We start from the raw sequence: 23,928 nt of genomic DNA, 5'->3' as shown, positions 1-23,928 counted from the left end.
TCTCTCCATGCATGTCGTATTGGCTAAAAACTAAAGTTAAACAATGCTATGAACAAACTCATCATAGCTCAGTTGTGTGATTGAGAGCTTTCTGGAACAGCTGAGCAGCTATTTGTGCCACCTCTGGAGGTGATACCACATCTGCACATTTTTCTGATTGTCCATATACTGTCCATTCTAAGTACGTGAAATTTTACATGTTGTTAGACTATGTTGTCTGGCATGTAAGTAAAGTAGACATATGAAAAGAAGAAATAGGAAAGGTACGTTTTCAAATTGGTTAGACCTGTTGGGCGTAGGTTGTTTGTATAAAGAAACAGAAAAAAGGAAGAACGAAAACAGGTGTAGACTAACAGACTAAATAACAAATGCTTGTGCTCATTCTGCCTGTAGACATCATGGATTTTGTTTGGTTTAAATCACAGCAAAAGCCATTTTAAGGTCAAAATATTGTTACATCTGTGAAGTTTCAAATTCAAATGTTTTCTTAACATGGTAAAAGCTCGTCTGCTTAAATAAAAAAAAATAAAAATAAATAAAAAACAGTTGGTTAGATCTGTTGGAAGTAGTTTATTTGTATAAAAAAGCAGACAAGCATTACCACTGTTCAAGCTTTTTGTTTTCATTTGTTTTTCTCAGTTCATTTTTTTAGAAGTTAATGTCACTTCGAGTCGAAGAACAAAAAAAAAAAAAAAAGCATTCTGATATTTCTCAGCCTCACCCTTTGGAGTTTTATTGCTTCTTTTTTTTTTTTTTTTTTTTTAATCTTTTGAAAATGGTGACATTTCTCTCTTAGCTCTTAAAGTATTTCCTTCCCTGATCCATTGTTTGAGACGAGGAAGGATGTACAAGAAATCCAAGAATAGCGACCTGTACTGTAATACTTCACAGCTGTTCAGTTCATCACAGCGGGGCTTATTCGCACAAGGATTGTTGCTGCAAATGAATAAAACCTGTTCGCAAGGCATCCTAAAAATCTGTGAACTCCTACCAAACTGCCAGATAGAAATCAGTCCTGACTGTTGGGGGGGAAACTCCTACTACACCAGGCTAAACTACCAAACACTAAATCAGTTCTGTTTTTAAGTGAAACATATTGTTTTTTAGGAATGAATTCTGATCTTCTGATGTCATCATTTCATTTAAATAAATCCGTGCCTGCAGCTTCGTCCCCGGTCCCTGGCAGGCCTGCAGCAGGACATGTGGTGCTGGTATTCAGCGACGGACCATCAAGTGCCAGGTCCTGCTGTCTTTCTCCCAGACAGTTGCTGACCTGCCCGATGATGAATGTGACGGGGTCAAACCGGCCTCTAGTCAACCCTGCTACCGTACCCCCTGCTCTGGAGGTAAAGTCCAAGAAGAAGATGACAAAGAGGACACGGAGGAGGGGGAGGAAGAGGATGGCAGGACTTCCCAAAGAGAGGAACTCCATGACTGGGAGTACGAAGGCTTTACGGAGTGCTCGCAGAGCTGTGGAGGAGGTACCAATCGTCTCTCTGATTTAGAATGAAGGAATCATATTAAACTTCTTAAACTTCTGAAGGATTAATAGTCTTTAACACTTTAAAACTAAACTAAAACCAAGATATTTATTCATTAGTTCAGGGTTTTTCAACTTTGGGGTCGGGACCCCATGTGGGGTCACCTGGAATTAAAATGGGGCCCCCTGAAATGTCTAGTAATTGGTAAAAAAAATAATAAGGAAAACGAAAAAAAATTAGGTGAAAAAATTGATTAAAATTATATTCAATTTTTTTTTTTAATTCTTCTTTTACAAATACACATTGCACACAATAAATAACTGTATCCTATCTTCAAATAAAATGCAGTATAACAATGTCTGAGGTGACACACTTGTCACTTTGTGCACTAATCCTGGCTACTTTGTATTTGTAACACACTTTAATAAACATGATCAAAAATGTATTCTAAAAAAAAAACAATGTCTCTGGGTCGTCGGACATTGCTGGTATCAAAATAGGGTCACGATCCGAAAAAGGTTGGGAACCTCTGCATTAGTCCCACAAAGTGGAAATTTCATCATTACCGCAGCATAAATGTTAAAGCTGCTGGAGAGCAATATATTTTTTAACCATATCAATCCATAGTGTAGGCCTCATAGATCAATAAATAAAAGATCATTTGCTCAAAAAAAAAAAAAAAAAACATATAAAGGTTGAAAATGCCTCTCAAAAGTTTGCTTGGTTTATTGACATTGTCGTAAAAGTTATTGCACATTGCATTGTGGGATGTGGAGTCCAGTCGGCAGATGCAGAGAAGTGTTTTTCCAACATTCTTGTCATAAATTTGTGTGTTTGCCCCGAAAGCTCACAGTTGTCTGGTTGATTCCTCAGTAACTCCATAGAGTTTCAACTGGATCTCACCCGGATTGCACGTTTCATCGCGGTTTGTTTAAAAAAACGGGGGCGCCTAATACATTTGGACCTATTGTATCATTATTAATGAGGATAGACATTTCTTCCAAGCCTTTAAAGTGTAAATGATCAAAGTACCATGATCAGGATCACTGATCCCGATAACTACCAAAGAGGATATTTGACGTGTGCTCTTGTTTTGAAACTGATCCAAAATCAGTGTATTGATCTGCATCACCTCCTAAACTTAATCACTTGTTTATATTCCATGTTCTGATATTTGATAAAGATGAATAAAAGAAATAATTGTTGGAAAACTCTGCCAAAGTGACTACCCAACACATTTCTGGTGGTGTTGGGAAGTCTGCACAAAGGAAAGTGCAGTGCCTCAGGGCATCATGGGAAATTTGACATAAACTAGCAACTTGCCAAGTGGAATATGACTTCACTGTGTGGGTAAGGAGCAGGATCCAGTGAAGGAGAAGTAGATATTGTAAGTCTTTCTTTTTCAACCTACTTATCTGTGGGACACACAGAGTTTTCCCTTAAACACTTTAAGGGAGGGTTAATGCAGACTAAAGAGGTCTAAGGAGATGATTTCTCTCAGCTGGCCTGGGAACTTCCCCTGGATCACTGACTTGGAAGACGTAACTTTTGGACACAAATGTCATGGAATCATAACTTATTGTGCTGTTAGCATGGGCGGATCGATGGGTGAATTTTTGCATATCGGTATGTTTTTATCCTGTCAGCAGTGTATGTTTTTACTTTTCTGTCACACTAAGGGTCGCGCGCGTGTGTGTGTGTGTGTTTATTAAAACTCCACAGAATCCCATTAGGTGGCGATTACAGACACAGTATCACATGTCCCGCACCCTGAAGGCAGCTCTTCTGTTGACCATCACGCCATCGAGGCGTTTGAAGTGCCAGCTTCCCCCGTTAATGTCCCCCAACATTAGAAGCAGACTCGGAGATTTACGATACATTACTTTTAATAGGACCTTAGGTTGCACTCCAAAGTTTATCCGCGTTACATGCCAAACGTTCAGTGTTGCAGCTGGTCTCTTTTAACGCTCATTATGCTTTTATTACGCGGGCCTAGTTTGTTGGATTTTCAAAGCCAGAGTCTGCTCACAATATTCAGTATTACTCCGTTTGTGTTTATGGTAATTTTTTTGGTACGTGACAGATGCTTTAACAAGAACAGTGTGTGTTTTTTTCCTTAAAGGCATTAAATTGGGTAACGCGTGTGTCGGTATCTTCTATTATCTGATCTCAGGTGTGCAGGAAGCTGTGGTGATTTGTCTGAACAAGCAGACCAGGGAGACGGCAGATCAGAGCCTGTGTGTGAGTGGCCGACGACCTCCGCAGCTGCTGCAGGCCTGCAAAAGTCAGCCGTGCCCACCCCGGTATGAAAAACACTGGTTACACCTTGTTTTTAACTTTAGAAAACAACAGGAAACATCATTTATTTAGATTGAGCAAATTGCCATAGGGGGTACATGAATAGATATAAATCGATTAAATTACACATTTACCAACACATTAGACTACCCATGGTTAAAGATTATTAATATTATTTAATTTCTAGGAAACAATTTGTTGACTTTGGAGGTTATAATTCAAAATGTATAAACTCTGAATGTGGAGTAGCACAGGGTTCGGTTCTGGGACCTCAACTTTTTACATTATATGTAAATGACATTTGCGAGGTTTCAAAAATGCTGCAGTTTGTATTTTTTGCAGCCGATACAAATTCATTTTGTTCAGGAGATGATTTAAAAACGTTATCTGGAAACATTGAAAAGGAAATGCTTCTACTTAAATATTGGTTCAGTAAAAATACAGTGGTATGAAAAAGTGTTCCTGATTTCTTAGTTTTTTGCACGTTTTCCACACAGATTTTTTTTTCTTCCTCATTAATGAAACCCTTCATTTAAAAACTGCATTTTTTCTTTACTTATGTTATCTTTGACTAATGTTTAATTTTGTTTGATGATCTGAAACATTCAAGTGTGGAAAACATGCAAAAAAGTAAGAAATCAGGAAGGGGACAAGCACTGTAGGTTATCATTAAATGTCTATAAAACTACGTTTATGGTTTTTGGAAACAAAATTAAAGAGGAAGTGACACTGTCTGTTGATGGTACTGAGATTGAGAGAGTGACTGAGTTTAGATTCCTTTGATTCCTTATTTTGAATACTCAACTATTATGGAGTAAGTAATGCGTCTAAAAATATTTTTATTTGAACAAAGCTAAGTATGTTTTATCTTGCAACACTTTGAGAATGTTATATTCTTCTATTATTATGCCATATTTCACTTATTGCATTGAAGTGTGGGGTATCACATACACAGCACGAGCATTATTTGACCATTGATTTTGTTACAAAAAATTATCAGAATAATTTACAGTTTTGCTTCAAAAGCAGAACATTTTAAGCACCAAGTAGCTCATACTGCGGTACTTCAACACTAATGTGCTTGTCTACTGTCGGTGACAGGTTATGGAGTGCTCAAAAAAATGATTTAAAGGTTTGTAGAAATATTTGTCAATTTAAGGTTATGAGAGAATAGTGAAAATGATGTGGACTGACTGGGGAAGGTTGGTGGGGTCATTAATTATGTAATAAGTTAAGGGGCAGAAATATCTTCTTACTACTCCTTTCCAATCATGAAAATGTTTTGTTTGGACTGTGATATTATTTGATGTAAATGGGGAATCTACTGTATGTTGGTTTGCATATTCATAATGGGAATAAATGAATAAATAAATGTATTGTTCCTCAACAGGATAGGTAAAAGTCAGAGACAAATGTCACTGTAGGGCTACACTGTATGTGTTATTACATCAGTGGTTCCCAACCTTTTTGGGCCATGACCCCATTTTAATATCACACATATTTTGCATCTCCAGATACTTTTTTTTTTTGTCTAGAAATTAGCTTTTAATAATGTTTGTTGTTGCGAGGATTAGTAAACAAAGCGACAAGATGCGCCAGCTGAGATATTTTTATTCTGTCTTTTATTTGAACTATATTTGAGAAAGTCAAAGTGTAGAATACAGTTGTTTAACATTGTTTTGTGTATGTGTGCTGTTATAATTTGAAAAAGAATAATAACTAAAACATTTCCTAATCGGTATTTTATTTATTATTACAAATTAGACATTCAGAGTACCCCATTTGAATTCCAGGCGACCCCAAGGTTGAAAAACACTGCATTACATTATTATGTGTGCAGGATTAGGGGGTACATGGCTTCAGGTTAAATGTCCGAAGGGGTACGGGACTGTGAAAAGTTTGGGAAACACTGATTTAGATGAAGTATAAAGTTTGCCATCAGTTTCCTTGGAAATGAAAGATCTTTTAAACGATGTCAGCCAATCAGATCACAGTTTAGAAGGCTGGAACCCAAGTGACATTCAATCAGAATGACAGAGATGAATGATGTCTGTAAGAACAGGAAATTAAGTCGCGTGGAACCTGGTGAGAGATCAGATATAAGAGACGCATTAGCGGTTAGCTTTACCGACGTGACTTTCATGTGAAGTTGCCTGTGGAAGTTTATGGACTGGTGTTATTTAATGAGAATGGTTTGAATAGTCTTAGTGTTTCCTTTTGGCTACCACGCCTGCAAAATACCACAGCGTATTATACACTTTATTAATCCCATGTCATATTGATAGATATGAATTTTTATGCTGTTAAAAGCCGGTAGGAGTTCACTGGAACTTTCAGGCCAAGCACAACTTTAGTACCTTTGATCGTTTTTCTGTTACATTATGACGCACATCAACCATATGCAAATATTGGGTCAAAGATAAAAGTTTAAATGACGATGTTAGAGTTGTAAATACATACTTAAATGAGGGGTTTTTTGGTTGATCAATCGCCAACTAAGAAATCAGTCGATGGCACCTCTATTCCACATCTTTCAGGTTAACACCTCATACGTTGCATGGGTTTCACCACTATGGGCTTCAAAAAGCCCATAGACCCACAGCCTACCCCGGCATGCTTATCCAGGCCTTGAATCTTGTTTTCAGGCACAGCAAACTCTGCATTGGACTTGTTTCCTTTGGCCTTTTCCCTGCGTCCCTGAGGCCTTTACACCTCCCGTGTTCAACTACATATTCTGGATAGTATTCCCCATGAAACTAAGCAGCCATTGGATTGAGCTTCAGAAAACACTAATGAGCATCATTCTGAAATCTCCTCAATTCCTCAACGGTTGAGTGTTATTTTAGATAAAAAAAAGCTGAAAGCCAAGTTGCTTCCATCTTAATTAAAGCCAAATATTCTAGAGCAAAACAAGAGCGCAAAACCTTCGTCAGTTCCCAAATATCTTCTTTGCCAGATAGTGGCATTTATCTGGATCAGTGATCCTGATCATTTACACTTTAAAGTGGCAAAGTCACTGTGCTGTAGGGCAGTGGTTCCCAACCAGGGGTACATGTACCCTTAGGGCAGGGATCTGCAACCTTTACTCTCAAAGGAGCCATTTTGCCTCATCTCACCTGGATTAAAGTCCTCCTGGAGCCAGAAAAAAAACCTTCTCAATGAAGACAATACAGTGAATGAAATTCTATACAGTTAAAATGACATAGAATAATGTTTGATTTCATGATTTGATTTATATTGATCATGTAAATGGCAACTTAAAAACAGATTAAGATAAAATAAAATAAATTAACATCAAGAAATAACAACTAAACAGTATCTTGCATCTTCAAATTCTTACACATCTCAGTTTACATGAACACAATGTTATATAAAGATTATTTTTAGTTCATGTAGTTAAAGGGCCTCAAAAAGTAACTTGAAGTTTGATAACACATGATCATGTGATCAACACATGCTAATTTCTCATTTCTTGCCGCACATAAAACATGCATATTTAACCTGCATATTGGTGGTTAAATGAATCTGTCCCCACACAATTAAAATCTCTATTTTCTTCCAGAATAGTGTTTTTGTTGGTTTAGTTATCTTACCAGGGATTCAAAACTTAAGTTGAGTTAGACTATTCACAGACAAACAAACAAACAAATACTCTAGATAAATAAAAAAGCATAACCTCTTTGATGGAGGTAACTGGGGCTATTTACACATGGTTATTGGGCTGAAATGATATTATGAGGATATTAAAGGTCTTGTAAGGCAGCATGAATATTTGCTAATGCAGAGTTTTTGGTTCAAAGACTGATCAGAGTATACATTGTTGTTACTCTACTAGATGGGAGACGGGAAACTGGACGTCCTGCTCAGCTACCTGTGGAGTTGGTCTGATGACGCGAACTGTGGCGTGCACCCACCGCCCTTCTCCTGACACCAACCACACTGCAGTTTTGAGGGACGTGGATTGTCATAGTCCTAAACCTAGTCCTGTACAAGCCTGCAACCGCTTCGACTGCCCTCCCACGTGGCAGACACTTGACTGGGGACAGGTAAAGAATATCAAGTTAAAACACTAAACCAGTGATAGGACTTTTGGTGCAGTATTTCTGATATTGGTGCGCCTGTATTTTGGCTGCAGTGCTCCCGCAGCTGTGGCGGTGGGGGGGTTCAGAGGAGGCGGGTGCTGTGCAAACAGCGGTTGGCAGACGGGAGCATCCTGGAGCTGCCTGACACCTTCTGTAGCTCCCAAAGCACTGCAAAACAACAAGCCTGTGGCTCTCAGGAATGCCCCCCTCAGTGGGTCACCACGGACTGGACACAGGTATCCACAGAACACTTCTCTAAACTGTCGCTGTGATGTTTGCTGCACATTCATGTCACACATGTTCTATTTACCCAGTGTTCAGTGAGCTGTGGGAGTGGCGTTCAGACCCTGCAAGCCGTTTGTAGGAAATTAGGAGAGAATGGTCATTATTGGACCGTGGACCCCAAGAACTGTTCCCTGTTGGCTCGACCCATCAGAGTTCGACCCTGTTTTCCAAAGCTCTGTAAACGTAAGCGACCTATAAAAGACTTGTTCAGTCAGATATCTAAAAAGATGGAGAATAATTGAGCCATTTATGTTACGGTTCCATTTATTCAGACAACTTTCTTCGGGAAATTTACTTTGATCTCCTGACATGTTTTCGACTGCCAACTATGTCTTCTTCAAAGGCATCTACTGATCGCTTTGATGTGTTTTTATTAGGGTTGGGGTTACATTTTTCAGTTACAAATTACGTTTTCAATTACCCATGTTCAATTACAATTCAGTTACGAGGACAGTGACCTGCATTTTTTCCAGTTAGAATTAAATTACATTTATTTATTATCCTCAGGAAGTCAATTACAATTATTTTCTCAATTACTCAAGTTCAATTGCAATTAATCACAATTACTGAGCCTGAAATAAATAACCTAATAAAAGCTATTGTGTTAGCTTTCTATTAGCATCTCTAATGATAACAGGTCCTAAATCAGCTGTAAAATCCACTATCATCTATTGTCTTTCCTATCTATTATTTTCCTAATCGATGAAAAAAAAATAGGTTTTAGTCATTTTGGTGTAGACGTCTGAGCTTTTTTTGTGTCAGTATGTCCCTCGATTTCAATTTTTTTGAATGGTTAAATGTGGGAAAGCTTAATATGAAACCTTTTAATTAACTACATATGCGTAGAACTGTCCATAGAACTGTAAAATGCATTACATTTTAATGGCAATTACAAAGTCAATTATCTAAACTCAATTACAATTTAATAACGATTACAACAGCAGCAGATCTTTAAAATTACAATTATAATTATGCCATAGTTGTCATTACTCACTTACTATAATTACAATTATAATTAACTCTCCTCTCCAGAGACCATCGGGTGGCAGGGGGCGTGGCCAATCTGTCAGAACTCTGACACATCAAAGCAATCAGTAAATGCCCCTGAGGAAGACTGACAGTTGGCAGTCGAAACATGTCAGGAGTTCAAATTAAATAAAACCTTAACATATTATTTTTTAAAAAAAAGAAGACAAAATGAACTTGCTGGAATTAATAGTTGAGCCACTTGTGCATCTTATCTTATTCTATTCCAGACTCCATCAAGCCTGATCCAACCATTCTGGCTCATAGGAACGTTTACATCCAGTGGAAAAAAGGCAAAAAAGTGCATCTGATCGTCGGAGGCTTCGCCTACCTGTTGCCATGGACGACCGTGGTCCTTCGCTGCCCAACTCGTCACTTCCGAAAGGGACACATTCAGTGGCTGAAAGAGGGGAAGCCTTTAGTGAGCGTTCCACACCTCTTCATAACAACACCCGGGTATGTGAAAATCCAGCAGGTCCGTGCCGCAGATGCCGGAGTGTACACTTGCATCGCAGGCAAAGCACGGGAACACTTTGTTCTTCAGATTATTGGCAGCAAGCGAAAACTGTCTGTTCCAGAGCCACAGCTCTTGGCAAACGGACGTCAAACGCTCCGAATGCCTGACGTGACCACAGCCAGAGAGAGATTTCACGAGCTCCCCGTAATATTCAACCGATACGACAACATTGTTGAGCAGTTGCTGAAACTCCAAGCCACTGTCTCGGATAAAAAGACTATCACCAACAATTTTCATTCTAGTGACAAAAACAGGTTGACTCTGGAGGACTCCACTCCGTTTTTGCTCGTTGCTGACACCCACAGGCTGGATGAGGTTATGAACAACCTCTCTGAAGGCCTTGGAGGACCTCCGGGTGTACAAGTGATCGCTCAGTTGCTGAGCGAGCTCACTGTCAGACAGGGTGAATCCAACGAGTCCACTCATCACCCTGCAGAAAGTGCAGAATTGTCCACGCACAAGCCAAACATCAAAAGCCAAACTTCCAGATTGAGAAGCCCAATCATAATCCAGAGGAAAGAAAAGGTTGCAACAACTCCACAGTCGGACATGGTTATTTCTCTGGGAAACCCAATACTGCTGCAGAAACCTGTTGATACTTTGGTGCTGAAGTGTCTAACAATAGGTCACCGAAAACCCTCTTTAACATGGATGAAGAATGGAAAACAGTTACACTTCAGTTCAAGGTGAGAAATATTGTATGAAAAGGCCATTTGTGCAGGAGGCAGAAGTATATTAAGATATATGTTTTCATCTTTATGTTAACAGAATTCAGTTATTACCTTCTGGTTCACTACAAATCCAGTCTCCGAGCAAAGGAGATGAAGGTTTGTACACCTGCACTGCGAGAAATGCACTCGGAAGTACTTCACTGTCATCATGGCTACAGATAGCAGGTAATTTTATATACATTTAAATGTAGTAGACATCATTCAGATACGGTTGATAGAAATATGACTCTTATAGGAAGATTTTTTAGCATTATCTCAAATTTAGCTAGAAAGATAAGCTAGCAAGCGCTTACTTCCTAACAGAGTTGGGAGTATATGTATGTATACTGTATATATACAGTATATATATTGGGAGAACACATTGTCCAAAAATGAACTCCTCAATCACATCCATCCCAGTAAAGAACCATTCTGTTATATTTAACAACATGCAGAACTTAAAGTGTAGCAATAAATGAAAGACAACCGTATTCACGTTAATATTATGGCACATTTATTCAATGATGAGTAAAAAAAGCATCAAAAGCAGGGATGTTTATTGTTTAACTGTCACTGCAACAAGATGAGGCGTCACTGAATCGTTAATAATGTGATATAGTTAAAGGTAAAATATTTCTATTATAGGGACAAATCAGTAATGTACGGAGCCTCAAACATGACATGGTAAAAAATGATAACAATAATTGTGGCCATAAATTAATACTTTGTGGCCGCAAATTAGTATTTCATGTCAACACATTAGTATTTCGTTTTAGCACCGGAAAATAGTACGACTGACAAGCAGGGGCAAACACACACGCAGAGATCCGCTGCAGTAAATGTTGACACAAAACAATAATAATAATAATAAATAAATGCTCTAGTTAACCTTTCTGGTATCAGAAAATAATTCAAATGAAACAATAGTCAATATTTAACAGCTACTGAATAAGAAAATGCAAAGTAAAGTGTGTGTGTGGGCGGCGGTGCGTGTGGAGTCTGATGACGCTGTGGTGGAGAGAGGATGCTGCACGCGCGATGGACGCACCGCTCCAGTGATGTTTTGACCGTCAAACTACCGTGTTGCATTGATGGAAGGAGCGTCAGGCCAGAATCAGCTGATCACATTCGTAATTTACTCACAATGTTCACATATGAGAGTGTGGTGACACAGCGCTACTCAGGAGGTCAGACCTGCTGGATGATGGTCAGTAGACTATCTTCAAATGGTGCAGACTGATTGACAGACTGTTGTTATATTAACTCAGATCAATGGCGTCAACAGATCAATAGGACGGTTTGTGTCCAAATGTGCCTATTTTTCATGGACTGATCGGAAAAAAGTTACAGGACCTGATGAAGCACCCGCAATAAATTAGGGGGAAAAATAAAAAACATTTTTATTTGTTTTAGTTTTCTACACTATCAAATATTTGTGCAGCAGACAGAGAAGTCCGTCTGTCTCCAATTTCAGTTCCTCAAATGTCATTGTGTGCTTCTGTGCACTCACGTTTCCACATTGAACGAGCAAAATGCTCATTTAAATAGGACGGTCTGCACCACTTCTGCACGTGCACTAATCATTGCCGCAATCTTAGTGAATTCCTCGCAGCAGGTGAGGAAACTGCGTCACCAAAGGATTTAGGGACGGAACTGGTTTACCACCTTTTATTTCAGATCTTAGTGATTCCGCCCCTTTGTATTTTATGGCCACAGATTAGTATTTTCTTACCATGTCATGTCTGGGGCTCCATCGTAATGAAATATGTGTATGTGCTATTTAATAGATACTGTATAATTAATAACACATATTACTATTACTATTCATATTTGCTGCCCTGTCAGACTTGAATGGTTCCCCTCTGTTTGCTATTCTGTGTTTAAAGGTGGAGCAGGAAGGAACTGTGCACCTGATGGCAGTGGAAGAGCAAACAGCTCTGCTTGTTCTGACTGGAGTCGGTCAACTAAGCCATGTCAAGGAGAAGTCTGCCCCCTGAGGTACCACACCAGGGTTGCATGTTTGTGATAAGAAATTCATATTTTCTTTGCTTTTCTATTAAATATTGCTTTACATTGTTGTTGAATCTATAGTAATAGCAGTGACGTGGGGTGAGGTTCGTGGCTGGTGAGGCATTTATAGAGTGTCTTAAATTCACCATTCAATTGGAAGTTTGCACATTGACTACTGGTTGTGTTTTATATCTCATTTCAACATTATTACACACACACATAGAGACACATTTGGCCATGGAAAAACGTGTCTATTTGTACGGTTGTCGTATGGACAACCCCCGGTGCTATTGGTACGGTTACCGAAGTACAGGTACGTAGCGTTTTAGGGTTAAGATTAGAATTAGGTTTAGGGTTAGAGTTAGGTTATAACCCAATATTGCAATAATTTTTAGGCACCATCATTGTTTTCTTAAATTGCCATTGCAATTCCACAATTTTTACTCAATAAAAATAAAACTGCGGTGTATTCATGGTCTTACCTTTACTTCTAAATGACGTATATTTGCCTATCCTTCTGGACAAAAATATCCGTGACTTTGTTGTAAAAGTCCTCCTAATCTTCTTTTAGTTTTAAAAGAGCGAGTTATCTTACGTCCCGTCGTTTGAAGCAAACCTTTTTGCTCCGGCATTGGTCTTCCATTATTTACCAGTTCCCGTTTTGACTGAAAGTCCAGTTATTAGAAAGCTTTAATCTTTGATACAGGATGTATAAAAATGTAAAAACGAACAAACTCGGACTTCTGTAGTGAACTATAAAAGTCAAGAAGAGAAACCAAACCAAGCCTGAACTCTTGGCCGTATTAGCCTCACTCTCCGTGACGCACGCCCCCTTCAGTTGAGGCAGAGATGCTGGCTACCTCACCTCACGCTTTTTTGGTGCGGTTTCATGTCAAATCAACAAGATTGGAAAGTGAGGATGTATAATAAAAGTGTCTACAAACATTGGTGACAAACCCAGTTCGTGAGGGATTGCGTAATCTGAGATGAGGCTCAGCTCGAGGGAAGAGAAAATATCGCAAATTCGGCGATTTTGATCATAAAAATGATTGAAATGTTTTGCAATCATACATAAATTACATTTATTTCACAGATCAGTAGAAAAAAATAATTATATTTATTTTATTTGGTCATTAATTGCCTCTGCCTCACCTGCGTCTCCTGACTACACATCTCTGAGTGATAGGCTCTACATACTGGTCATAGAAATGAAAAGTACACGTTAACAGTACTTCCCACTTGTATCAGGTGGAGAGTGGACGCTTGGTCACCATGTTCGGCCACGTGTGGAGGTGGATCTCAGACTCGTATTATCCGCTGCATCAAGAGCTCTGAGGGGGAGTCAAAGGAGGTAGTGAGTGAACAGTGTCATCCAACAGGCAGGAAACCATCCAGCAACAGAGCATGCAATGTAATGCCCTGTGTCAGATGGGGGGCCACGTCCTGGGGCCCGGTGAGTCTTTGTATCCCTCATGATTTCATTAAGTGGTTAAAAAGGTTTGAATTCTAACTGGAAATCCCATTCTTTAGTGTCATGGTCAGTGTGTGGGCCCCAGTTTGGCCACGCAGCACCGACATGTTTACTGCCAAGACACAAATGGCACCAAAGTCCTCTACAGGATGTGCGTTGGGCTTCAGAGGTAAACACGTCTTCTAACGTTAACGAATGACAAAAGCACATTAAACTACTCATTTCTGTGTGTGTGTGTGGCAGACCTTCCTCCCTGAAAAACTGCTCCACAGACACCTGCTCCCTGCAGTGGCGCGTCGGGCCGTGGACGCAGTGCACCGCCTCCTGCGGGCGACATGGCTTCCAGTCGCGTCTGGTGACCTGCGTTCATCAACGCACTGCCAAGGCCATCAGAGAGCACCAGTGCATGTGGAGGCCACGCCCACCGAGCTGGCAGCGCTGCAATATTCTGTCCTGTGGGAGAGGTGAGAGAGGGCAAAGGTGGAGCGGAGACACGTGGTTTATTTATAATCAAAGAAGGAAAAGAAAGAAAGTGAATGAAAACACATTTTTCCACACTGTTGTTTGTTTTACATTATATGCAGCATATTCATTTTATTATTTATTTTAAGCTTTTTCATATTCTCGTGTTTTAAACCAACAGATTTAGGAGTGTAGAGTCAAGCTGATATCTTATTTTGTTAAAGTGTCATAAGGCGACTGAAGTATTCCTGCAAAAAGTCGATAAAGTAGAGCATATGTCAAGCTCCTGGCCTGCGGACTTATATTATCGGCCCTTCATATCTTCCAATACAGCCTGTGGTATGATACTGCAATAAAAAAAAAAAACATTGATTGTCCAGTAAACCTTCATACAGTGCCAGATTATTGTGGATTCAATGTTTTTCTTTATGCTGTGTAAGTAGTCTCATCCATACATGAGAAATGTGTAGTAATAATAACAACTGTAATTTGGAAAGCACTTTACATTCACTAATCAACAGATAAAACCAATAATAAAACCCAATAGTGAATAAAATCAATAAAACATAATTTAGCAGAAAGCTCTTGTGAAAAGGCCTTGTTTAAAAACATAAAGTCTGTTTATAGTAAACTAATTTGTGCCCAATACTGTTAGAAATGCACTTACTTCTTTTGCAAAAGTGCTTGGAATTTAGAATAATATGCAATAGTTTGATACTCCTGAATTAGAGCAGTTATTCCCAACCTGGGGTACACCTTCCCCTAGAGGTACTGTAGCACATTACAGGGGGTACCTGGAAACATTTATCAAAAATTAGGAAAACGTTCCTAGTTCCTTTTTAGGCTAATTTTTTTTGAGTCAAATTTACCAAAAACTAACAATAAAATTGTTCAATAAAATACTGTCTTTTCTTTCAGGATTAATTCATACTGTTGAGGCCATTTAATCACACTTCTGACGTTAGGAGACAATAATTATAGCTATATTGTACAAAGAAAATAAAATAAAAACTCCTGATATGAAGAGGGGGTTCACAGGAAAAAAAGGTTGGTAACCACTGAATTAGAGGGAAAAGGATCAAGGACTTCTCTGCATTTCATTTTTCAGTAAAAAACAAGGAAAACAAATGATTTTATTCTTACTCTTGAATATAAATCAACGTGCAAGTCGTGCTTCTTTGTGTTCAGTGATGGTTTGCCTTGTAAACAGTTGTCCCCTCTGTGTTTTCCAGCAGGAGAATGCAGAGATAGCACGAGGTACTGTGAGAAGGTTCGACAGCTGGAGCTCTGCCCGCTACCGCAGTTTAAAAACCGCTGCTGCCACTCCTGTCAAAACACCTGAGCTGGGAACGGGGACTGGAGAGCAGCGGGAAAACTGGACAGGCTGGGAGGCCGGAGAAGAACTTGGAACTTTAGCCTCCTATTGATCTGACACACACCCCCTCCGTCTCTAATGATCAGCCTTGGGGCACCCTTGGTGTTGGCCACAGTGGCTGTTGTCTAATCTCCTTCTCCTGAAAGCCTTTTCAAAAGTGGTAATAGAAAGTAGAAGTTGAAATCATCAGTGCATCCAAAACTGAGACATATTTCCACCATGACGACAAAACCTTGTGACCACAAAGCACCAGAAAAGGGGAACACAAGAAGCCAAACCTCATCAGTTGTCCATGTTTTGTGCGTTTGCTGAAGAATAGTGCTGCACAACCATCACTTTATTTTTGATTGTTTTTTTTCTGTTTTTTTTAAATAAGTGTGTGATAAAAAAAAAAAGAAAAGAAGAAGAAGATTGTTTTGGATTTTATGGATTTGATTTTTGAAAAAGTGATTGACATTAGGGTGAACCTAGCCCATGATAACCACTGAAGAGTTGCGTCTCTGTCTCCCTTGTAATGATCTCAACAATAGTTACAATATTAAAGACAATTGTGGGATTTCACAGCAAAAAGAGTGAACAAAACTATATTTTGTAGCACTATGAGAACTGAATTTCACAGAAAATGACCAAAATGGTGTGAAGTTTAAAGTAAACCTGTCTTTTTAAGTGCATTGCTGAGGCAGAATTTGATCGTTGAATTCAATGTTTTTCTTGATGGTTTGCACTGTAGGTGTACGTACGACTGAGCAGATTGAGACTTATTTTGCACTCTGAGCTCATTCAGGTCATTGTTAAAAACGAGGCTTGGCGAGTTTTCTTTGTCTTTTTTTTGAAATATTTAAACATCCCTTCAACCACTTTGTGACTACAGCATGAGCTGAAACCTGTCGTTCCCTTATATACAACGTCATAAGTGGAGAATTTGAAGCTTTGGCCAAAGTTAAATAATAGTAATAATAATATGAGAATAAAAATGATGTAAGGACTTTTACTACTGTATCATTTTTTTTTACATAAATGAAATATTGGTCAAATAGTTTGCACTTTTCCCAATGTATTCTAAAGTGCAACGTAAGCATTGTTTGCATTGAGGAGCAGTTCATTGTAAATTTATAACAAAGAAAATCTTTTCAAACATTTTGCTGTGCTCGTAAGTTATGTAGATATTCTTTTTTGTTGTTTTAACTATTTATTTTTGACTGAGTTCCTTGTAAATAATTATATGTGTACATCTTTTTGCAGCTGATGGCATTGGATATGCAATAAATGCGACTGGGAACCTCTGCTGGGGGCCCATTGTGTTGTTTTTCATAACTAAATAAAACGAGTTACATTCCTTTGTACAATCGGTACTTTTCCATTTCTTAGATCAAGCTGCATGATTATGTTGAGTCATCGTCAACTTGACAACAATGTTGTGTCAGCAATGGTAATAGCCAAAAGGCAAAAGGAGGCTGAACCCAAAAAAAAAAAAAAAAAAAAAGGAAGAACAAGACTTTCAACATAACTTGTCAACACGTCAGCGTGCTCAGAAGGATATCTATTTCTCTTTTTGGTGTTAGAGGTGTACTTTTTTACTTTCACATGCTCCATCTGCCATTAATCGATGCCTTTTCTGTTCTCTGATGAGGAATACGTGAAATTATTTGTGATGGACAAAGAACGGTTGGATAATTTAACAACTTTGAGGCGGCAGAGAGTTTCCCTCGTAGATGAGCTGGAGGGAGACGTTGACGATCTGGTGGAGGGTTTGGTAAACCTTGAAGTGTTTACTCGAGATGATCGCGAGGTTGTGCTGTGTCTTCCTGGGCCTCGGGCTCGAGTGAGGAAAGTGCTGGATATCCTGGAGTGCAAAGGAGAGGAAGCAGCACAGATATTTTTCTCTGTCAGACGACAACCCCTCAAGGAAGAAAAGACACTTCACCATCAGTCCAAAGGTATGCTCTTAAATCCTTTAAGATAATGTTGACAAAAACTGTGCAAAAATGAACAAAAGGCTCCTCTAACTATCCGTTTGTTGCGATAAAGTAATTCAACAAAACTATTTGACTGAATATACTGAAATAAAATATCTTAAAAATGTGATTGTCAAGGCATGCAATTCTGCATGTGTGACAGAATTCACAACACAAGACGCTACACTACACCAAAGATTGTCCCCGAAACTACTTTGCCATGAACTGGCATAAATACTGTCAATTTTTAAAGATCTACAAACATTCTTTTGCCTTGAGCCCAGGGGTGGACTGGCCATCTGGCATACCGGGCATCATCCCGTTGAGCCGTTGACCCAATGTGTGCCGGTCCAGTCCACTACGTTTTTCTTTTTGACGAGTTATTGGAGCTAACTGGTGGCCAAAAATGTGGCAAGGAAAGATTGGAAAGTCACTAAAATGGGCCAAAAGCTGTCAAGAGTGCCCAAAAAATGGGCAAATAAAGAGGAACCAGGTGGTATTAAATGGCTAAAGGTAGCTTAAATGGGCAAAATGTGGCAAACAATAGAGAAAAGGGGCAAACGTGAAACAAAAAAAGGCAGAATGTAGGGTAAAAACAAAACGGGTGGTATTTATTGGGCAAAAGTTGGCTTATTTGGATGAAAAGTGGCCAAAACATTAAAGAAAAGACAAAAATGTGAAAAGGGGCAAAAACAGGACAAAGGAAGAAGGAGTTTGAAAAAGTTCACCTTTTTAAGGTTTTCTGGGGGAATAATAATTAAAATTAAGACATAAAGAGCCACATGTTGAGAATCGCTGACTTAATGGCTTCTACTGTACATGGTGTCGCTGATAATGTAATGGGCTCAAAATGCCAGGGTGGAATTTTTATCCCAGTCCCCACCCCTGCTTGACCCTGTAGAGCAAGTCCAACAGGTGTGAATTAAGTAAGGATAATTTAATGTTTGGAAAAACTCCCAACATTATAAGAGGTGCACAGTAGAAATATGAGAACAAAGAGTGGGTGTCAAAGATCTGGAGGTTCAAAAGGATATCGAGGTCCTGATATCTGGAAATGTTTTGTAATATTCCTGCAGCTTTTAGATTGTTGGTGTTATAATGAAAAGTGACAGTCATTTTTCTGCTTGTTTATATGATGAGGGTTTGACCGACCAACATTTATTTCCCTCCGCAGACTTTGTCAAGCTGAAACAAAAGCACAAAGATGTCCTCAGACGGAGAAGTGAAAGCATGCTTCACTACAACACTCGGCATGGAGAGAAAAAACTATTTTCAGAACACTATGTCAACCTCCTGTTGGTTGATGGACATCAAGGTTTGGAGAATAAAAGACACGAGGTGCTAACCTTTGGACAAAAACGACTTATTTGGGAACAGAAGTCATCAGCTCTTCGAAAGATCAACTCGGCTGAACTATTTTCAAACGTGAATGAGAAACGTTCAGTAAAGAAGGTCCTGGTTACTGGTGTTGCTGGTATTGGGAAGACTATTCTGGTGCAGAAGATCCTGTGTGATTTTGGAAGAAATGAAAACCATCTTACGTTTGACTTTGTCATTCACATGACTTTTCGAGACTTGAATCTAATTGACAAGCCTACAAAACTTCGGGAGTTGATTTTGCGTAAAAACGGCCATCTTGCTAAAGAAGTGGATAACATTCTGGAAAATGATGATAAACTACTGATTGTCCTTGATGGCTTTGATGAGTTCAAACACTACAGAAGCAGTGACCTGGATGTTTTTGTGACCGAACCAGATGAAGAAGCTGAAGTACAGGAGATTATTGGAAGCCTGATGTTGGGTGAGCTGCTACCAAATGCCTGCGTGCTACTAACAAGTCGCCCTACGGCTGTCAATCACATTCCTGTGGGCTGCATTGACCGTTTTGTGCTCATTGCTGGTTTCTCCCTCAATGAAGTCCAAGACTACTTTTTGCGATATTTCCAGGACAAGGACCTTTCTGACCAGCTGTTTAATGTGGTAGTGGCCAACAAACTGATGCTGACGCTTTGCTACATACCAGCATTTTGCAACATTGTCTGCTGCATACTTAAAGAAAGCAACTGCCTCCAAAAGGAGAATCCCAAGACCATGACAGATATTTATGTCCAGTACCTTGTGGCATTGCTTCAATCCCACACCAAGGCAAGAACTGAAACCTGCCCCCAAGGGCACAAAGCAAACTCTATGCACGAGATGTCTGATATAGTATTAAAGCTGGGCCAACTTGCCTTCCAAAGACTATTGGAACATCAAACACTATTCTACGGCAGTGACCTAGACATGGCAGCCTTGGAAGGATATAGTGTTGTTAGTACCTTTCTTGATAAGACCATTGTTCAAGAGCAAGGTTACACAGAGGAAGTTTTCTCTTTTAGTCATTTAACAGTTCAAGAGTTCTTTGCTGCTCTTTTCTGCGCGATGACGGATCACCCTTTACCCAATGAGCTACAGAACACAGGATCCGAAGAAGAAACCAACAGTGGACACTTGCAACTTTTCAGTCGCTTCCTGTCTGGGATTCTGTCCGAACGCAACACTAACATCCTATCAAGACAGGCGGGGCTGTGCTGCAACATAGAAAAAGCCAACAGCTATCGTAACAAAATCCTCAGCGATCTCACAAGACTTTGTGAAAACGGGGCTAATATATTAAACAGTTTACATTGCCTGTTCGAGCAGCAGGACCCCTCTTTGGCCCTTGAGGTACAACCGACGGTGCTACGAATAAATGTTAGCGATGAAACACTTTCTCAGATGGACTACAACGCAGTCAAGTACTTTCTGAACTTAAAGGAAGGTAACCTATTGGAGATGGATCTAACTGGGACGGACGTAGGCTGCGATGCACTTCGAGATTTACAACCACTGCTGCTCAGATGTGAGAAACTTTGGTGAGTTCAAGGTAAGCTAGAAGTCCAAAGGTTCCACACACAAAAGATTCATTTAAGTGACTATTAATACATTTCAGTATCAAAACGTCTGAAATAACTCCTCATGAAAACGTAAAAACTTTTCGGTGATATTTGAGTGTTTTTTTTTTTTTAAACTCAGGTGTTTCCATGACCAGTTTTCATTACGCTATTAAGATTTTGCAAATTTCCAAGGGTAATGGAAACTCAGCTAATGGCATCTGTAGGCTAATAAGCTTTAAAGTTGGCGTGTACGCTTGTGGCTAGTTTGTGAATTGTGTAAGCATAATTGAACACATTTATTTAAACTGAGTAAATCCTAATTTTTTATTGTAATGCGATTGTATTAGTTGCATGGCAGTGGTAATGGTAAGAACGTTTAGGAACCACTGGATTTAATGTGGCCACTCTGAAGGCTTATTGGTTAGCTTTGTCCTGTCAGAGTATTGAGATCTCAGCGTACTGGTTTCCTCCCACATTATAAAAAAACATGAGGCTGGTTCAGGGAAATATTGTTTAGCATTGCTGTGTTTCAACAAGCCCATTTCACAGGTCCTAAAACAGGCTGGTATCTATCCTAGAGTATGGATAAACTATTACAGAAGATGGATTCATAATAGGTTGGATAGTTGCCAATACAACATATTCCTGAAGAAGGTTTCCTGTTATTCAGTCATCAGCAATATTTGTCCTCCAACAAAAGGTATATTTTTGTGTAGAGATCCAAAAGAACGGATGCTTCTTACTTTTTCCTGATTCTACTTGAAATAGACATGTTTAACTAACTAACTAACCAATTTCTTGTGAAGGATTGGAGAAAATACCCTTACCATGGACACTGTTCAAGTCATTGCTGATGTGCTGCAGAAGTCAGACTTGCTCACCCATATTGGGTAAGATGAAGGTTCCTTCTACATACTTCTTTAAAGAAATACTTTTATTAATAACCAAATCACTATGTTAAAAACTATATATATATTTCCTTTTATTTAGTCTTGGTTGGTCAAACTTGAGTGATGGAGAAATATTTGCTCTTTCTTCTGCCATTCGAGTGAAAAAAAAGCTTCAAGAGTTGTGGTAGGACACTTTTGTGACTTGTATGTTTCGGAAAAATGCAAGTTTTTAGACAGAAAAATTACAGTAATGCTTAAAAATCTGAACACTTTAAATTGAGTATTCACCAGTGGATGTTTTTCTACTGTAAGTCTAAACAATTGAAAAAATGTTTGTAAAAGTTAGCCATTTTTTTTTACCCAGGATTGAAGGCAACCATGTTACTTCCAGAGGTCTCCTTGAACTCAGTGATCTGAGCCCATATCCTCTGGAAAAAGTAGTGTAAGTATGATTTTTGAGTAGATAATTACATTTAAACCATATGTAATGGTATGTATCTCTTTTCTCTTTCCCTTAGAGCCATTTGGAATGACTTGACTGATGTTGATCCCACATCTTTTGACAACGTGGGGAGAATCACGGTGAACTTTACAAATGATAGCATGTGGGAGCTGTGGGGAGACTGGGTCTTCAGAAGGTGTACAGTCAGCAGCAATGAGAAGTTGGTGATGGTTCTTCAAAAGGTGTGCAACCTGTCGGCCCAGTGCTTAGAAGTGGAGTGGACGAAGACCTTCTACACCAAACTGTGCCAGCTCATCAAGACTCGGATTGAATGCTGCACCGAGGAAGCCATGTGCAAGAGGCTGAAGAAGTTTGAGGACATTTTGAATCTATGACAAAGACCAAATTGGTCTGATAAGCTAATGAAAAATACATGATTGTGAGTCAAGGAACATATGCACATTTTAGCAGCCAGGGCCGGGGCAGTATACAACTAACTAATGCTGTCAAAAATATGGTCTGACTGATGAAGCTTAAGGTGGGGGCTTCCAAAATGCACCTTTAATTTTTCATTATGTGTCATAAAAGATATCAATATGGAAGCCTGTTACTGCCACTAAAAACATACCATGGCACAATGGCTATGGCTTAATTATGAGATAGAAAGCCATAATTATGAGAAAAATATTTTTCAATGTAAATTTGCAAAGAAACATTTTTGCAATAAAGACTTATTTATGTACTTGTACTATTTTCTATGCTATGTGTTAAATTCTAAAAACTGAATGAACAGCCAAAATGTGTGTTTTATTCAAATAAGCTAAAATGGGTATGTTTCACAAGGAACAGTGCACATTATTATCAATACTGACAATATACCAGATTTAAAAGGCTATTTTTAATTTGCATTCCCTGGACAGAATGTTCAAATGTCACCCTTAAAGAATACTAATTACACAAATTACAGGAAATTAAACAGTACATCTCCTTAATGATATGTACAAAAAGAATGGTTATTAAGCATGAGGTAAAGTATATTTGTGTTTTGACTGATACTACTCATACTTTCAGTGCATTGCAAAAAATATTAATAGTTCAATTAACGTAAAAAATGTATTCGTGGCCCGTACGGGGATCAAACCCACGACTTTGGCATTATTAGCACCACGCGCTAACCAACTGAGGTAACCGGCCATGTGACAGCCATCTACCTCGACTGATTAGATTAGTGGACAGAACACAACAGAACAGGCTAGATCAGGGGTCTGCAACCTGCGGCTCTGGAGCCTCATGTGGCTCTTTGACTCTTTTGCAATGGCTCCCTATAGCTTTAAAAAAAACCTATTGAAATAAAGAGTTGTTATTTTCCAACAGAGGCTATTATTGATTAATGACAAATAAAATCAAGATAAAACAATTTGTTAACCTAAAAATAAATGACATTGTGCAATGACTCAGCACCTTCCTACTTCACTTCCTGCAACATCTACAGACCATCAACTTTCCTGCACCTGTGGTTAACCTTAAGTTTTAAATCCCTGGTAAAGAACTAAACCAACAAAAACACTATTCTGGAAGAAAATAGAGATATTTTAATTGTGTGGGGACAGATTCATTTAACCACCAATGTACAGGTTAAATATGCATGTTTTATGTGTGGCAAGAAATGAGTAATTAGCATGTGTTGATCACATGATCATGTGTTATCAAACTTCAAGTTACTTTTTGTAGCCCTTTAAATACATGAACTAAAAATAATCTTCTTTATATAACATTGTGTTCATGTAAACTGAGATGTGTAAGAATTTGAAGATGCAAGATACTGTTTAGTTGTTATTTCTTGATGTTAATTTATTTCATTTTATCTTAATCTGTTTTTAAGTTGCCATTTACATGATCAATATAAATCAAATCATGAATTCAAACATTATTCTATGTCATTTTAACTGTATAGAATTTCATTCACTGTATTGTCTTCATTGAGAAGGTTTTTCTTCCGGCTCCAGGAG

At 38.8% G+C, this 23,928-nt stretch overlaps 2 protein-coding genes across 4 annotated transcripts in view; both read left to right on the top strand.

Moving 5' to 3' along the window:
• adamtsl3 (ADAMTS-like 3) overlaps positions 1-16,961 on the top strand; it is a 119,961-nt gene extending 103,000 nt beyond the window's left edge. For 2 of the 3 annotated variants that reach the window (XM_028473928.1, XM_028473930.1), the window contains 12 exons: positions 1,165-1,481; positions 3,655-3,784; positions 7,615-7,825; positions 7,915-8,097; positions 8,176-8,329; positions 9,403-10,375; positions 10,458-10,585; positions 12,286-12,397; positions 13,658-13,862; positions 13,940-14,049; positions 14,124-14,344; positions 15,575-16,961. In XM_028473928.1, the coding sequence (XP_028329729.1) occupies positions 1,165-1,481; positions 3,655-3,784; positions 7,615-7,825; positions 7,915-8,097; positions 8,176-8,329; positions 9,403-10,375; positions 10,458-10,585; positions 12,286-12,397; positions 13,658-13,862; positions 13,940-14,049; positions 14,124-14,344; positions 15,575-15,684 (2,854 nt within the window). In that variant the 3' untranslated portion in view covers positions 15,685-16,961. The remainder of the gene's footprint in view (positions 1-1,164; positions 1,482-3,654; positions 3,785-7,614; positions 7,826-7,914; positions 8,098-8,175; positions 8,330-9,402; positions 10,376-10,457; positions 10,586-12,285; positions 12,398-13,657; positions 13,863-13,939; positions 14,050-14,123; positions 14,345-15,574) is intronic. The other variant, XM_028473929.1, reaches the window with a different exon arrangement.
• Positions 16,962-17,186: 225 nt separating this feature from the next.
• LOC114480432 (NACHT, LRR and PYD domains-containing protein 3-like) lies at positions 17,187-22,555 on the top strand. Its single transcript, XM_028474557.1, has 6 exons — positions 17,187-17,654; positions 18,847-20,566; positions 21,394-21,477; positions 21,578-21,661; positions 21,842-21,919; positions 21,996-22,555. Exons 1-6 carry the CDS (start codon positions 17,324-17,326, stop codon positions 22,312-22,314), a joined length of 2,616 nt encoding a protein of 871 aa, XP_028330358.1. The 5' UTR covers positions 17,187-17,323; the 3' UTR covers positions 22,315-22,555.
• Positions 22,556-23,928: the final 1,373 nt, after the last annotated feature.

This window comes from Gouania willdenowi, chromosome 18 (genome assembly GCF_900634775.1).
Source record: "Gouania willdenowi chromosome 18, fGouWil2.1, whole genome shotgun sequence".
Classification (NCBI taxonomy): Eukaryota; Metazoa; Chordata; class Actinopteri; order Blenniiformes; family Gobiesocidae; genus Gouania; species Gouania willdenowi.
This window is presented reverse-complemented; position numbering and strand designations above follow the sequence as displayed.

Coding starts and splice junctions, on each gene's coding strand:
- LOC114480432 (XM_028474557.1), top strand. CDS start 17,324: ATGCCTTTTCTGTTCTCTGATGAGGAATACGTGAAATTATTTGTGATG. Junction 20,567..21,393: donor CTCAGATGTGAGAAACTTTG/GTGAGTTCAAGG, acceptor TTTCTTGTGAAG/GATTGGAGAAAATACCCTTA. Junction 21,920..21,995: donor TATCCTCTGGAAAAAGTAGT/GTAAGTATGATT, acceptor TCTTTCCCTTAG/AGCCATTTGGAATGACTTGA.